The sequence below is a fragment of the Chelon labrosus genome (genome assembly GCF_963514085.1).
Source record: "Chelon labrosus genome assembly, chromosome: 5".
NCBI lineage: Eukaryota > Metazoa > Chordata > Actinopteri > Mugiliformes > Mugilidae > Chelon > Chelon labrosus.
Window position 1 is genome coordinate 7,494,843 of NC_140341.1, and position 15,941 is coordinate 7,510,783.

Sequence of the window (15,941 nt, forward strand, 5' to 3'; positions counted from 1 at the left end):
CCACAGTAAACTGTCAGTGGTATTATAACAAAGTGGAAGCGTTTGGAAACGACAGCAACTCATGAAAGAGGATGTTGAGGCACATAGTGCGCAGAGGCCACAAACTTTCTGCAGAGTCAACCTCCAAACTTCATGTGGCCTTCAGGTTAGCTCAAGAACAGTGTATAGAGAGCTTCATGGAATGGGTTTGTAATTCAATGCAGTCACGAATCGCTTCTCCATCTGGCAATCTGGTGGATTGTCTCCACCTAGGGGTCGTAATCTACATCTGTACACAATGTGGTCAGTTTCTTGTTTGGCGTTTGCCAGGAGGACTGTATGCCAAGTGTGAAGTTTGGTGGAGAGGGGATTATGGTGTGGGGTTGTTTTTCCGGAGCTGGGCTTGGCCCCTTAGTTCCAGTGAAAGGAACTCTGAATGCTTCAGCATTTCCAAGAGATTTTGGAAAATTCCATGTTCCCAACTTTGTTGGAACAGTTTGGGGACGGCCCCTTCCTGTTCCAACATGACTGAGCACCAGTGCACAAAGCAAAGTACAGAAAGACATGGATGAGCGAGTGGAAGAACTTGACTGGCCTGCACAGAGTCCTGACCTCAACCCAATAGAACACCTTTGGGATGAATTAAAGTGAAGACTGTGAGCCAGGCCTTCTCGTCCAACATCAGTGTCTTTGAATCTTTGAATCTACGTGTGTAGAGATCAGTAACAGACCACAGACATCAGGTTATGTAAAGATATTGCAGCATTATATTTATAGTATAGAACTCTGGTTACAGCAGTATAGGTGCAAACTATGATTAATGACTCTAGTACTAGTTCTTCTGAACAAGATGAAATCTGGGCAAAACGTACATGAAAATGTTTACAACTAATGATCCCATTAAAAAAAAAAAAAAAAGATTTTATACTGACTTATATTTCTACATGTTTTACATCCATTCTCCTGAGGTGCAATGTGATCAACAACTCTGGAAGAGTTATCCATAACTATGCCCTTATTCAGGATTCAGAACATACTTCATTTCATTTTATAAATACAAAATAAATATCTTAAAAAAATAAAATTAACTATATAAACACCAACTATTGTTAAATATATATTGTACATGAGGCAGAAAAGATTGTTATACTTCTATCTCTCCTACACATAGACAAAAACAGCAGCTAAACATTTATGTATGTGACTCTCTCATATCTGTACATTGATATGTATACCTATATTTTGTTTCATTTTAACAAGCATAAAGTTTTAATAATGTGAGCAATGAGATTATATATATAAAGGGTTAAAAATATTAAAGATTTAAAGGGTTTTTCAGATAATGGCCACATGTGGAACTTTTTTGGCAGGCATGGCCGGCATCAGGTATCTGACTCTCTTCCAGAATCGTGAGTTCCACGAGGCGGCGCCTTTCGAAGATTCGGGCCACCTGATGGGGGCACTCTTACGAATCAGGTGCTGCAAGCCAGGCGGCAGGTATGTGTATCCTTGTGGCCCAGTGTCGCCCAGCTGGATCAGAATCACATTCATCTCTCTCTGGACCAGTGCATAGTGGAGCCCCACCTTGAAAATTAAAACGAGTAGCATTTAGTTTTCTCTTGATTTTTAGGCTCAATTTCCCAAAGACAGACAAGCTCACGTCAATGTATTAACTTGTGCACCAACTACTGATTATCTACTGTTAATAATCCCCTTTCAGTTTAATATATCAGTCTCTATTTCCTCTTGATTACACATTGAGACAGAAATTCAGGGCCCCTTAAAAAAATCACAGACTGCAGCATATAGGATTGTTGGTACAGACTATTGTCAAGGTAAACCAGTAAGGTCTCTGCAGGTGTTATGGTCTTTTGAGTATTTTCTGTGACCCCGTTTGGTTTTCCTTGTGTTTTCTGTCCCCCCCTTAATTGTCAGATTGGTTTCTCCTTGTGTGCTCCGCCCTCATTAGATTCACACGTGTCTCCTTAGCCCCCCTGCCCCCATGCGGATGTATAGCCTGTCCTGTTTGTCCTGCAGAGTTCTCATCTTGGTTTTGGTCTTCACCAGTTTTTGTAGTTGTGTTTTTGGATACCCTGCCTTTCCTGCAGCGCCTTTTGTTCCCCGTTTCGTAAGTTTACATTCATTTTTTACTTTGAGTTCCTACACCTGCCTCCTCTTCTACTCCTTGTAGACAGTTTAGACTTCTGCGTTAAGTGTTGACGCAGAAGCTACAGCGACAGTCAGATGAGAGTCATCAGAAAGAATTTTCAAATCTGACTGAGAAGGGTGATTTAAAAGACGTTGAATTGAATAAATCTACTTGCTATGCTATTTACAAGGAAGTGACAAACACAGAAGGATTAGGCATGTGCTGACAGTTCCCAAAATGAGGATTATAGTTCAGCAGGAACATATGTTAACCATGTCTCAGGGTAGAATCATCCTTGTCATTTCTGTTTTTGATTAATTTCTTTGGTTCATTGCTCTTTGTAGTTTGCATGGACACTATAGTTTTAACAGAGAAAGAAGAAAAGGTTTCCCCAACATTATTGAACCCTGCTTGCCCCGATCTATTCTGGCTTCGTTCATCTTTTGAAACATTTGCATGAACAGTTTCGTTTGCCCGTCCATCTCCATGTTTCTGTCCCTCCTGATGTTTACCCCATGTGGCGCAAACACACAGAAAGAATGGATTTATTCCAACAAGAGTGAAGCGATCAGTTCAAGTGTTTACATGGTTGTTCGGAGCAAATTTTTTTCCTGTTTAACAGATTATCAAGGATTTAATTTGTTCCTCTTCCTCTGGGTGGCTTACCTGCCAATCAAACCCTCCTACCACTGAGGTTTCCGGTGAGGTGAGACTCTGGTCTTTGATCGTGGAGTCTGATTCTGAACCCGGGGTGAGGATGACCATCAGCCTCCTGCTCTGCTTCATGCAGTTCTCCACCAGCTCCATGCGATCTGTTGGGTCAGACAAAATCTAATTTAGATTATAGTTTTCTTTTATTTTTTTTTTACACAACTAATGGCCGTTAAACTGACACTAAACCCACCATCTGCAAAACGGAAAACAATTAAAAGGAAGTGGAGAAGATGGAAATTCATGTAGAGAAGGAATAGCGAACTGGAAAAGACGGGACTTCCCAGCATGACATCATTTTGTTATAAATACTTCCACAAAAACAAAATGGAAATGAATAAGTTAGAATTTTATATGTATATACATATATATCTCATACACCAAATAGTTTTTTTTTTTTTTTTATATATAAAGTAGGCCTTTCCACTAGTTGTGTACAGAAGATGTTAAAAAGAATCAAATGCCAACCTTCGCCAGGTATGTCATCCCTCCCCTGGATGAAGAGCCGATACCCACACTTCTCCTCGAGGACAGAGGGTAAAATCTTTGTGACGAACTGAGTGAGAGTGCTCTCTGTGACCTTGTCCACGCTTTGTGTCTGGTACACCACATATGCGTCGTACGTCTTCGAATCTGGAAAACATGGAAATGCTTTACTTTTACTTTTTTTTTCTTCTGTTTCCTTTTCTCTGAACCTTGTTGGATAGACTCCCCATCTCTACACCAGCCCATCTGAGGCTCATAAAAATGCGAAGGAGGAAATAGTTTAAATGAGCTGGGAAATGACTCACTGGTTACAGAGTTAAATAATCAGCAGACAATGCAGTCTGACTGATGACTGGTTGCAAGAGTGCAGCCTGGGGATTTGAAGTTGAAGACTCATTGAGAAGCATTGCTTTAAATAGCTTGACACACACAAGTGGATTGGTCATCATGTTCAAGCTTGGATTTTGTCTTAACAAAGCTAAAATTCAGTTTGGAATAAATAACCTCCAGCTTCCTAACAAAAAGTTCAACAGAGATTTTGTTTCTTGTCACATGAAATTAGGAGATTGACGCCGTTCTCCTGTCTGTGCATTAAAAATTTAAATATAATAATAGATCAGTGTGATGTTGTCTGTAGACTGTTTTCAGTGGGGGTGACTGCAAGTAGAGCTCCCCCTGGTGGCTGGCTACGGTATAGGTCATAAGCTCCGCCCCCTCCATGTTAGTGGATGGGACTTGGGCCAAACCATCGCAAGTAGACCTCAAATGATCTACTACTTTTTTCTTTTTTTTTTTCCCCCAAGGATGGTTTCTGTCATTTTAGGTAGTTAATATAATGTTGATGGATCCATGTGTCCATTTTTTTTGAGAAGTTTCATTTTAGTTGGTTATTTGCACTTCCACATAAGCAGCATTTGACACAATCCAATGCAGACTCCCATTATTTGGGCGTTTTAACAGCTTATAATGACGCTTTGAAGAATTTTAAGAGCTAGCCTGGCTCTGTTGAGAAATCACTAATTAACACCTTGTTTAAGGTGGTACAGATGGTACAGATTTAAGGTAACACAACTGACATTTTAACTTCTTTACCTTTATTGTGTCTGCTTAATCGACAGAAGTCTCTGAAGAAGAGGGCAAGGTCGATTGCAAAGCACTTGATCAGCATGGTGGCAAACACAAAGATGATCAACACAAATACTCCTTTAATGACCAGTGGGATTACTGACTCTGGAAAACAAACACAAAATTAAAGACTGTCTCTATATATATATACACACACTACCAGTCAATAGTTTGGACACACCCTCTCATTTAATAGTTTTTCTTTATTTTCATGACTATTTACATTGTAGATTCTCACTGAAGACATCAAAGCTATGAACATATATGTAGTAAACATTGTTTACTTATGTTGACAGCGCGGCAAACCCTTGTATTTCTCTCAATGAGCTTTATGATGTAGTTAACTGAAATGGTTTCCATGTCACAAGTGTGCCTTCTTAAAGGGGAACTACTTATTTCTACCATAAAATACAATCGTTTACTCACCTATATAACTTTTGTGTCATTTGCACTCGTTCAGGAGATAATTAGATCAGCGTATATCCATATAGCGGGAGTGACTTGGGCACCTCAACGCAGCCACTAAATAAGGCATTATCTCCTGCGAAACTCGTTCATTTCGCCAATATTTTGTCATGATACGCTTCATGTTTCTGCTATGGTTAGAAAATATTCAGCCATGTTGCAAAAAAATAGCAGTAGCCATAGCCACCATAGCAGAAGCAGAAGACATCATCTTGGGTCTATAGGTCAATATACAGACCCTGGATGATGATGATAACAGGTAACTCCAGACTCAACGGGGAATAGCATTAGTGTATCATGACAAAATATTGGTGAAATGAACGAGTTTCGCAGCAGATAATGTGTTATTTAGAGGCTGCCTAACGAGTGCAAATGACACAAAAGTTATATGGGTGAGTAAACAATCGTATTTTATGCTAGAAATAAGGTCTTGGTTGTAAAAAAAAAACAAAACAGTAATTTAATGGGGTTAGGACCATCAGTTGTGTTGTTCAGAAGTCAGGTTGGTAGACAGCTGACAGCCGTATTTGACAACTGTTATAATTCATATTATGGCAAGAACCAATCGGCTAAGTAAAGATTGGTTACTTTAAGAACTGAAGGTCAGTCAGTCTGGAAAATTGCAAAAACTTTGAATGTGTCCCCAAGTGCAGCTTCAAAAACCATCAAGTGCTACGACAAAACTGGCTCACATGAGGACTGCCCCAGAAAAGGAAGACCAAGAGTCACCTCTACTGCTGAGGATAAGTTCATCCAAGTCACCAGCCTCAGAAATCACAAGTTAACAGCATGTCAGATTAGAGCCTAGATCAATTCCACCAAGAGTTCTAGTAGCAGACACATCTCTACATCAGCTGTTCAAAGGAGACTGCGCCAATCAGGCCTTTATGGTCAAATAGCTGCTGGGAAACCACTATTAAGGAAAAGCAACAAGCAGAAAATATTTGTTTGGGCCAAGAAACGCAGGGAATGGATATTAGACCAGTGGAAATCTGTGATCTGATAAATCTGATAATTCCAAATTTGAGATCTTCAGTTCCAACTGCCTTGTCTTTGTGCGATGCAGAAAAGGTGAACGGATGGTCTCTGCATGCATGGTTCCAGCTGTGAAGCATGGAGGAGGAGGTGTGATGGTGTGGGATTGCTTTGCTGGGGACACTGTTGGGAATTTTTTCAAAATTGAAGTCACACTGAACAAGAATGGCTACCACAGCATCCTGCAGCAACATGCTGTCCCATCCAGTTTGTGTTTAGTTGGACCATCCTTTATTTTACAACACGACAATGATCCCAAACACACCTCCAGGCTGTGTAAGGACTATTTGAGCGAGAAGGAGAGTGATGGAGTGCTGCGCCAGATGATCTGGCCTCCACAGTCACCTGACCTGAACCCAATTAAGATGGATTGTGGTGAGATGGACCGCAGAGTGAAGGCAACAGGGCCAACAAGTGCTCAGCATCTCTGGGAACTCCTTCAAGACTGTTGGAAAACCATTTCAGGTGACTACCTCATGAAGCTCATCGAGAGAATGCCAAGAGTGTGCAAAGCAGTAATCAAAGCAAAGGAGAGTTATTATTTGAGTTATTTCACACTTTTTTGTTTACTACATAATTCCATATGTGTGCATTCATAGTTTTGATGCCTTCAGTGAGAATCTACAATGTAAATAGTCATGAAAATAAAGAAAAACCATTAAACTTTTGACTGATAGTGTATGTATCACTAAAGACACACTATTTTCACAACAGGACATAAACTTTGAATAAAGTGTATTGTCTGTGCAGCTGAAATCTGACATGGTCATATACAGTAATGCTTACCTCTTGACTTTAGAGTTAAAATGATGAATGATACTTTGTCAAAGGTCTCGCCGAGGCATTTTAACTCGTAATGGAAATCTTTAGCAGACACTTTTTTAATGGTCAGGATGGCAGTGCTGATGGTTCTCTTTGAGGGTCCTTCAATGATTCTGACAAAACACACAGCATTCGATTAATTGAAGGAAGGCAGACAAAGTTATTGATAATTACAGGGAATGAATGGGAATCAGGAAAAGCAAAATTTCAATTAAAAAATATATATATTTTAAGCAAAAAATATATATATTTTCTGCAAGTGTCCAAACTGGTCATACTGTTGTGCTTATCCAGAAAAAAATATCGGAAAATCATGTCTCCTGTATAACATTATGACCACCTTCCTAATATTTTGTAGGTCTCCCTTGTGCCTCTAAAACAGTTGGAGAATGGACATGGGCCTTCTGAGGGTGTCCTGTGGTGTCTGGCAACAAAATGTTGTTTGGGGGGGGCTTAGAGGGGAGGGGCCTCTGTGGATCATCCCACAGATACTGGATCAGTTAGGGATCTAGTGAATTTGGAGGCTAGGTCAACACCTTGTGATGTTCTTCATGTTTTTTGTTTAGTTGTTCCTAAAGCGTTTTTGCGTATGTTCCTGTGTCAGGCTGCATCCTGCTGGGGATGGCTGCTGCCATCAATGAGTGTCATTGCTGTGGGGTCAGGGTGCCTGGTCTGGTCTAGGTGGGTGCTACATGTCTAAGTAACATCCACACAAATGCCAGGTCCAAAAGTTTCCCAGCAGAATATTGTATTGTCACAAGATGGTCAATGCTATATACTTCTCCCGTCAATGGTCATAATGTTATATGTATATGAGACATGAGTAATAAGTAGTAATAACAGTCACGGTCTGTGTGCTTTGGATCAGGCTTACCGTTTAATGGTTTGATTGTATCCATCCATCGCTTTAAACTTTATTCCATTGACATACCACGAGGCAGAACAAGTCCTGACGTTAATCCCACAGAAAACTGAGCAATTCAGCTTGAGCTCACTGCCTGAAGAGAAAAAAAAAAACAAAAAAAAAAAACAAGAGTATTAACTAAGCATACAGTGTTGAACTTATTTTGTGTTTGAGGACAAACACACAGCCAGGTCCAGCAGATAGTTCTGAAGCCAGCTTGGCAGCACCAAGTTACAACAATCTGATGTTCAACCCAATGTTCATGTTCACCAGATGATGTTTTCTCTCCCACCTCTGTATGTCTCTTTATTTCTCTTTATTCTGAATTTGAAGCTGCTTTTCTTTTTAATTAGGGGTCCATGACTGCAAGGGTGAAAGGCATCAAACCTGGTAACTTGTTAGAAGTCCTAGCATGTCACTTTGTCAAGGTGTCAATACACATACCTGCAGCTAAGTTGCTCTATAATAAGTCAATTTACATTTTGGCCTGTATCTCGACAACCGTGTGCCCTAGAAACAAAATTCTTTCTCCCTCTGATTCCTTACATAGCTTTGGTTCTAATTGACTAGGCCACGCCCATTCTCACCTGCCATTTTTTTCCGCCATTTTGAAAAATTGCACCTCAAAGCAAAATCAGTTCCTCCTAGCCCGTTCATCCAATTCTCACCAAACTTGGCATGTATCATTTTTGGACAAAGATAATGAAAAGTTCTCAAAAGAGCTTTAGCAGGGTTTTAATTACAAAGTTAATGGGAAATATATTTTTATGGCGTGCAACAGTATAACTCAAAAGCTAATATTTTGTATAAGTATATACCTAAACTTAATCAAACTTCATATCACTGATAATAACATGATTCTGTACAAGCACCCCCAACTTTTGTGACCCTTGGTCTCAAGGGGGCGCTACAAAAGCAACATTTCAGTATCTGAAAAACTGCAATAGCTAACTTCATGAAATTTGGCATACACAATCTTTAACATATTGTGTAGACGCCCATCAAGTTGCGTGACATTACGTCTACAGGGGGCGCTACACATGACACACAAATATTTCATATGACTTTAAGGCCTATAACTTTTGAAGTATTCACCCAATCCTTATGAAACGTAGCAACCATCATTATAATATGCTTGCATACAATCGTACAGTTTCGTGAAATTCGGGCTGTAGGGGGCCCTACAACGACTACATGTTTATATCTCACAAACCACCACAGTAAACTACTTGAAATTTGACAATTATAATCTGTGGATTACTCCTTACAAGTCTTCCAAGTTTCGTGCAATACGGTATATAGGGGGCGCTGCAGGTGACTTATGCCTCTGTGTACGGCTTGGGGACAACTTTGCCATGGCATGGACCCCTTTATGATCGCTTGCAATCATCTAGTTTTTGTTGTTGTTTTGTTTTGTTTTTTTACTTTCCCAACTCAGACTGGTTGTTGCATTCTGCAATTCTCCTATAATGTAAATATATAGAAAGAGAAACTTTGTGCTACGACAGTAACAACCTCTTATTGGGTCAAGTTTTGCTACCTTCATCAGCAAACCGCTCCTTGCTGGTCGGAGAGATGATTTCGTTTTTGTGGATGGCTTTTTCTGTAAAATAAAACAAAGTAGTGAGGGAGCTTTTTTTTTTTTTTTTCATTAAATGGTGATCAGCTGAAACACAAAAATAGTGTATATACTATATTTATATAGCCTAACTTATGATCAAACTGGAAGTCAGCAGAACAAATGAGAAACACACAATATGAATCAGTAATAACAATCTACTCCCTAAAGTTTGGATATAAAGATACATTTTATAGCACACTGAAAACGGAACATAAACGAGGAGTTACCATATTAATACATAATTCGGTTAACTTAGAGTAGGTCCGCCGAGAGATCAGGGATAGCGAAGGAAGATACTCTGCCTGGCCAAAAAAAAAAGTTACCACCTTGATTTATCTATGCAAATAGAGCCTCCTATTGGATAATTACTGCATGGGTGATTATCTTTCAGCTGGCAACAAGTTATTTAACCCCAACTGATGCAATGAGTAGCTTCTCATTTCTTAAAAAAAAAACATGTCTAAAGACACATTCCGTGGTCATGGAAAAGATGTTAGTCTGTTTGAGAAGGGTCAAATCATTGGCATGCATCAAGCAGAGAAAACATCTAAGGAGATTGTAGAAACTACTAAAACTGGGTTAAGAACTGTCCAACGCATTATTAAAAACTAGAAGGATAGTGGAGAACCATCGTCTCTGAGGAAGAAATGTGGACACGTACACGCAAACTCAAGGGATTGGGACTGAACAGCTGTGTAGCCTTAAGAAAACCACTAATCAGTGAGGCTAACTGGAAACAAAGGCTTCAATTTGCTTGGGAGCATAAAGATTGGACTCTGGAGCAATGGAAGAAGGTCATGTGGTCTGATGAGTCCAGATTTACCCTGTTCCAGAGTGATGGGGGCATCAGGGTAAGAAGAGAGACAGATGAAGTGATGCACCCATCATGCCTAGTGTCTACTGTACAAGCCTGTGGGGGCAGTGCTATGATCTGGGGTTGCTGCAGTTGCTCAGGTCTAGGTTCAGCAACATTATGTGTCCAAAAAATGAAGTCAGCTGACTACCTGAATATAATGAATGACCAGGTTATTCCATCAATGGATTTTTTCTTCCCTGATGTTCATGGGCATATTCCAAGATGACAATGTCAGGATTCATGGGGCTCAGATTGTGAAAGAGTGGTTCAGGGAGCATGAGACATCATTTTCACACATGGATTGTCCACCACAGAGTCCAGACCTTAACCCCATTGAGAATCTTTGGGATGTGCTGGAGAAGGCTTTGTGCAGTGGTCAGACTCTCCCATCATCAATACAAGATCTTGGTGAAAAATGAATGCAACACTGGATGGAAATAAATCTTGTGACATTGCAGAAGCTTATCGGAACAATGCCACAGCAAATGTGTGCTGTAATCAAAGCTAAAAGAGGTCCAATAAAATATTAGAGTGGGTGACCTTTTTTTTGGCCAGGCAGTGTATATCTTAGTACAAGGCAAAATAGAAAACCATTTGACCACCCTCATTTCTGTCTATCTACCCCCTCTAAGTGATGAAAACACTATGAAAAAGATCTTGGAATTGATTAGCTCAGAAACACAAGGCACAGTAATCTGTGCAGGAGATTTTAACACTGTAATGAATGGCAAATGGCATGAAATAACAAGAGATATGTAACTCATATGTGATCTACCAGAAGGGATAACGGGGAACCATAGATACCTTTTAAAAATAATAGTTGCGGCAGCAAAAAAAGCAATAACTCGTAAATGGTGACAGGTCGACCCGCCTGTGGTTACTGATTAGCTAAAAATCATAAAGGAGATTCATGAGATGGAAAGATTGACTTGAGGTTTCTCTTACTTAAAATACATTAGAAAGGGTATTGAAATGTCATTTGCTTTTCCATTACATTTCCATGTGATACAAATTGTACAAACTAAACAGTACTATTCAAAACCCCTATTCTTTGTTGAGCTGGAAGATGTTAAGTGCCTGGTCAGGATGCCTTACTTGTACTGTGCTAGTTGTTGTTCTGTCATAAAAACAAATAAAAATTTAAGTATATAAAAAAATAACCCAATCTACTCCCAGATGTGCCTTCCTCAGTCATATAAAATTTAAAAATACAAACAGATAACAAGCCCTGCGGTTTGAGTCAGTTAAGGATGAGTTTTGCATACAAATTCTTCTTCAAACAAAAATCATTTTCAATACACATGAAAAAAAAAGCATGAAAGAAAATCTAAAGCGAGTCTCAGCTGCTCCTTCTTTGGACATTTGAATTGAAATCGATTTATAATAATAATAATAATAATACATTTTATTTAAAAGCGCTTTTCAAGATACTCAAAGACACTTTACATAAAAAGGACATCAAATTAGCAAAACAATGTGAAATATAACATCAAAAACACAATAAACTGAGCTAAACATTAAAAGCAATTTTAAAAAGGTGTGTTTTTGTCAGAGATTTGAAGGTAGGAAGGTCGGTACAGTCGCGGATGTGTTTGGGGAGAGAGTTCCAGAGGGAGGGGGCAGCTGCAGAGAAGGCTCTGTCGCCCCAGGTTCGATGCTTGGTCTTGAGTGGTGGAGTAAGGAGGTTTGCGTCACATGAACGGAGGCTGCGGGATGGATTGTGGCGATGGAGCAGGTCAGTGAGATAGGAAGGGGCCTGGTTATGGAGGGCTTTGTGTGTGAGGAGGAGGATTTTGAACTGAATACGCTGTGGAACTGGGAGCCAGTGGAGTTTCTGGAGGACAGGAGTGATGTGATCACGGGAGCGGGTGTGGGTGAGCAGACGTGCAGCAGAATTTTGGATGTACTGAAGTTTATTTAAAGTTTTGGATGGTGTGCCATAGAGGATGCTGTTGCAGTAGTCAATTCTGGAAGTGATGAAGGCGTGAATGAGGGTTTCAGCAGCAGAGAAGGAGAGTGATGGACGGAGTCGGGCAATGTTCTTGAGGTGGAAGAAGGCAGTTCTGGTGATTTGATTGATGTGATGATCAAAGGAGAGGTTACTGTCAAAGATGACTCCGAGGTTGCGGCTGTTGGGGGATGGAGACAAGGTGGAGTTGTCGATGGTGAGGCGGAAACTGTCTGTGGTGTTGTTGAGGGATTTGGGGCCGATAATGATTAGGTCTGATTTGTCACAATTTAGTTTGAGGAAGTTGATCTGCATCCAGGATTTGATGTCAGCGAGGCAATTGGAGAGAGTGGAAAGAGTGGCGGGAGTGATGGAGTTGGTGGAGATATAAAGCTGGACGTCATCAGCATAACAGTGGAAATGGAGACCGTGGTGGCAAATGATGTTGCCAAGGGGGAGCAGGTAAAGTATGAAGAGGAGAGGACCAAGCACCGAACCCTGGGGGACACCTTGGGACAGAGGAACAGTGGAGGAGGTGCAGTTGTTGATGTGGATGAATTGTTGTCGGTCTGAGAGGTATGATTTGAGCCAGGAGAGTGCAGTGCCAGTGATGCCGAGGGAGGACTCAAGGCGGGAGAGGAGAATGGTGTGATTTATGGTGTCGAAAGCTGCAGTGAGGTCCAGGAGGATGAGGATGGTGAGCTGGCCGGAGTCTGCGGAGAGGAGGATGTCATTGGTGACTTTCAGGAGGGCTGTTTCGGTGCTGTGTTGGGAACGGAAACCGGATTGAAATGGTTCGAACAGGTCATTTGAGCAGAGGTGGGCTTTGAGTTGTGTGGCGACAATACGCTCCAGTATTTTGGACAGAAAGGGGAGATTGGAGATGGGCCGGAAGTTCGACAAGATGTCAGGGTTGAGTCCAGGTTTTTTGAGGATGGGGGTGATAGCAGCCAGTTTGAGTGAACGGGGGACTGAGCCAGACCTGAGGGAGGAGTTGATGATTTCTGTGATGAGTGTGGAGATGGCTGGTAAAGAGTCCTTAATGAGGTGAGATGGGATGGGATCCAGAACACATGTAGAGGTTTTCATGCCTATCATAATTTTGGGCAGCTCCCCTGGTGACACGGGGGAGAACTGAGACAGAGGCTGAGAGGTGAGGAGGGGAGGAGCAGGTGAGGGAGTGGGAGTGCAGGCCGTGGGGGCAGGAGAGGAGGACAAGTTGTTGTAAATGGTGTCGATTTTTGTTTGGAAGAATGAGAGAAAGGAGTTGCATTTGTAAATATATGGCAAAGTTGCAAAAACGTCCGCTTCACTCTACTGTTAAAAGACATGTGGAAGGCACTGCACTGTTTTGGTTTGCATAGACCTGTAAATTAACATCTTATGGAGTACAAAGACATCCCTAGTACAGTTTTGTTAGAGATGGATCTAATCTTCAAGCTATTGCAACAAAACTTAAAAAGCTAATGTTCTAAGTGCCTTCTAAGTTTGAATTATGTGTCCCGTCAGAACAAGCCACCGGGAAACACGTTGATCTCCTTTACTTCTTTAGATCCTCACACCCCAAACTGAAAGCTTATGCAGTAAGAACCCTGGAACTGCTCTCTCACCTAGATTTGTGAGCCTCCTGGAGCCAGAGGAGTTGTAGACATTGTGGTTGTGAGTCCAGGAGCAAACGCAGGTGTAGATGCCCTCATGAACTTTGCTGCTGTTTTGCACCCGCAGGCTAGATTCATGCTCATGTGGAACGAGCTGCAGGTCCTGCAGCAAGAGAGACCACAAATGACAGGAGGGTAGGATGATTGGAAGAGGCAAAAATAAACAAGTGAAGTATACACAGATCAGACATGTCATTATGACCACGTTCCTAATATTGTGCAGGTCTCCCTTGCACCTCCAAAATGACTCATCAGAGACATGGACATGGTCCTTCTGAGGGTGTCCTGTGGTGTCTGGCAGCAGAATGTTGTTAGTGGGGGCCTTTGGATCCTATGGGGTTGAGGGGAGGGGCCTCTGTGGATCATGCCACAGATACTTGACCAGTTTGGGATCTAGTGAATTTGTTCTTCATGTTTTTTTGAGTTGTTCCTAAACTGTTTTTGTGTGTGTGCCTGTGTCAGCCTGCATCCTGCTGGGGATGGCTGCTGCCATCAAGGAGTGTCATTGCTATGGGGTGGGGGTGCCTGGTCTGGTCTATCGGTATTGTCACAAGATAGTCAATGTTATTTACTTCTCCTGTCAGTGGTCATAATGCTGTGGCTGATCTGTGTATAATGACATTCGAATACATTTGTACTGTGTAGCTAAAGCCCTAATACCCTCGCTTATTGGTAGTCCTTTTCTTTTTCTGTCTGTCTTCATTGACTTCCTGAACACTGATATCTCATTTTAATCTGTACAGCTCAGCGTTTGACTCCTATGTTAACAACAGACATTACAATGATATGTTGTCTTTCAAAAACCTTGCTATTCACAGCAGGTCTCCCTATAACCATAGATGGCGTTACCTTGTACCAGGTGAAGTTCCCCTTAAACTTTTTGCATGTGGATTTGACGGGTTCTGGACATGGGACTCTTTTGTTGTCGTCACTGTTTTTAATTCCTCCGTAAGTGATTTCATCACTCCCTCGAAAGCTTGAGTTGTAGACTAAGACTTCTAGAAAATGCATGTAACATTTTCCTGATGGTGTAAGTTGCCTAGAAAGCAAGCAATACATGGAGGTTATATTATGAGATCAGTTCAGTATCTCAGCCCATGGCATAAAGTTGAATATAGATTCTTACTTGGCAAAGTAAGTGCCAGCATCATCAGACTGGACGTTTAAGAAGAGGAGTGCTTTTCCATGGTAATGTACCCTCTCTGTCTCGTCGGAGGAAATGTTCCAGATCTGGGAGCTATTTCTGTACCATGTGAACTCTTCATCAGAGGCATCAGAATAGGACAGAGTGAAAGGCACAAAATGAAACGCTTCTCCTTCGAGAAGCTTGAATTGCTCCTCGTTCCAAGGATATCCCAAGTCAGGACATCCAGATATGGTTGTCTCTAAAAATGAGGGAGATGATGCAAAAAGTTAATTGTATGTTGCAGATGCCGTCATTTTTACAATCTTGAATCACAGCAGTACTCACGCAGAACAATGGAATTAAAGAGTTTATAGCCTAAAACTGTGATTTTAATGTTGTGGCTGATCGGTGTATAGGCTTTATAATACGCTACCTGATTTCCATTCAGATGTCGATATCACCACAGCAGTGAGGAAGAGAAGTCGGGAAGCATCCATTAGCTGATCGAGACAAAGTACACTCACAGTTAAATGTTGTCCTAAACTGTTGAGCCACAAACCGGCAGAAAAACTTCAACCACAGTTCAAATACCTGAAACTGCGTGCAGAACGATAAAACTAAGTAGGAAATGTTTATCAGAAGCCACACACAGGATGTTTCGGGGACTGAGCTGGAGGACTGTCTGTAAGCAGGATGTGTGATTACCTGCTTAGATTGCTTCATATACCTATTACTTGCATCTTTAAATACGTATCTTTAAAAACAATACGTTGTTGTTGGAAACTGGCAGGCGAAATACAAACAAATGACATGCGGCTGGCTGCAATTAAACTTACTTTGTATTTTTCTAAAGTTTTTTTTAACTGTCTTCATACCTTTTTTATATAGAAACAATCAAGATCATTAACTTCAAATGCAACAAATTTAATTTAGTCTTGGTTTGATTGCATGAATTGCAGGAGCAAGTTGTCTTCTTTCAGTGGGAAATTGCTAGTCCTAGACATGCCATAACGGTTGTATGAGCACAGAGTGGAATATGTGATAACGGTATCAGAT

The 15,941-nt window shown here is 41.0% G+C and overlaps 1 protein-coding gene across 1 annotated transcript; it reads right to left on the reverse strand.

Annotated features, from left to right (window-relative positions):
* Window positions 1-1,314: 1,314 nt before the first annotated feature.
* LOC311488777 (interleukin-1 receptor type 1-like) lies at window positions 1,315-15,288 on the reverse strand (the record flags this gene model as incomplete). The annotated part of the gene is made up of 9 exons (XM_084545627.1): window positions 14,609-15,288; window positions 13,653-13,862; window positions 9,217-9,367; window positions 7,647-7,770; window positions 6,737-6,885; window positions 4,418-4,555; window positions 3,308-3,472; window positions 2,795-2,940; window positions 1,315-1,563 (listed from the first exon to the last, which is right to left on the reverse strand). Exons 1-9 carry the CDS (start codon window positions 14,816-14,818, stop codon window positions 1,315-1,317), a joined length of 1,542 nt encoding a protein of 513 aa, XP_084401753.1. The 5' UTR covers window positions 14,819-15,288.
* Between the last annotated feature and the right edge of the window lie 653 nt (window positions 15,289-15,941).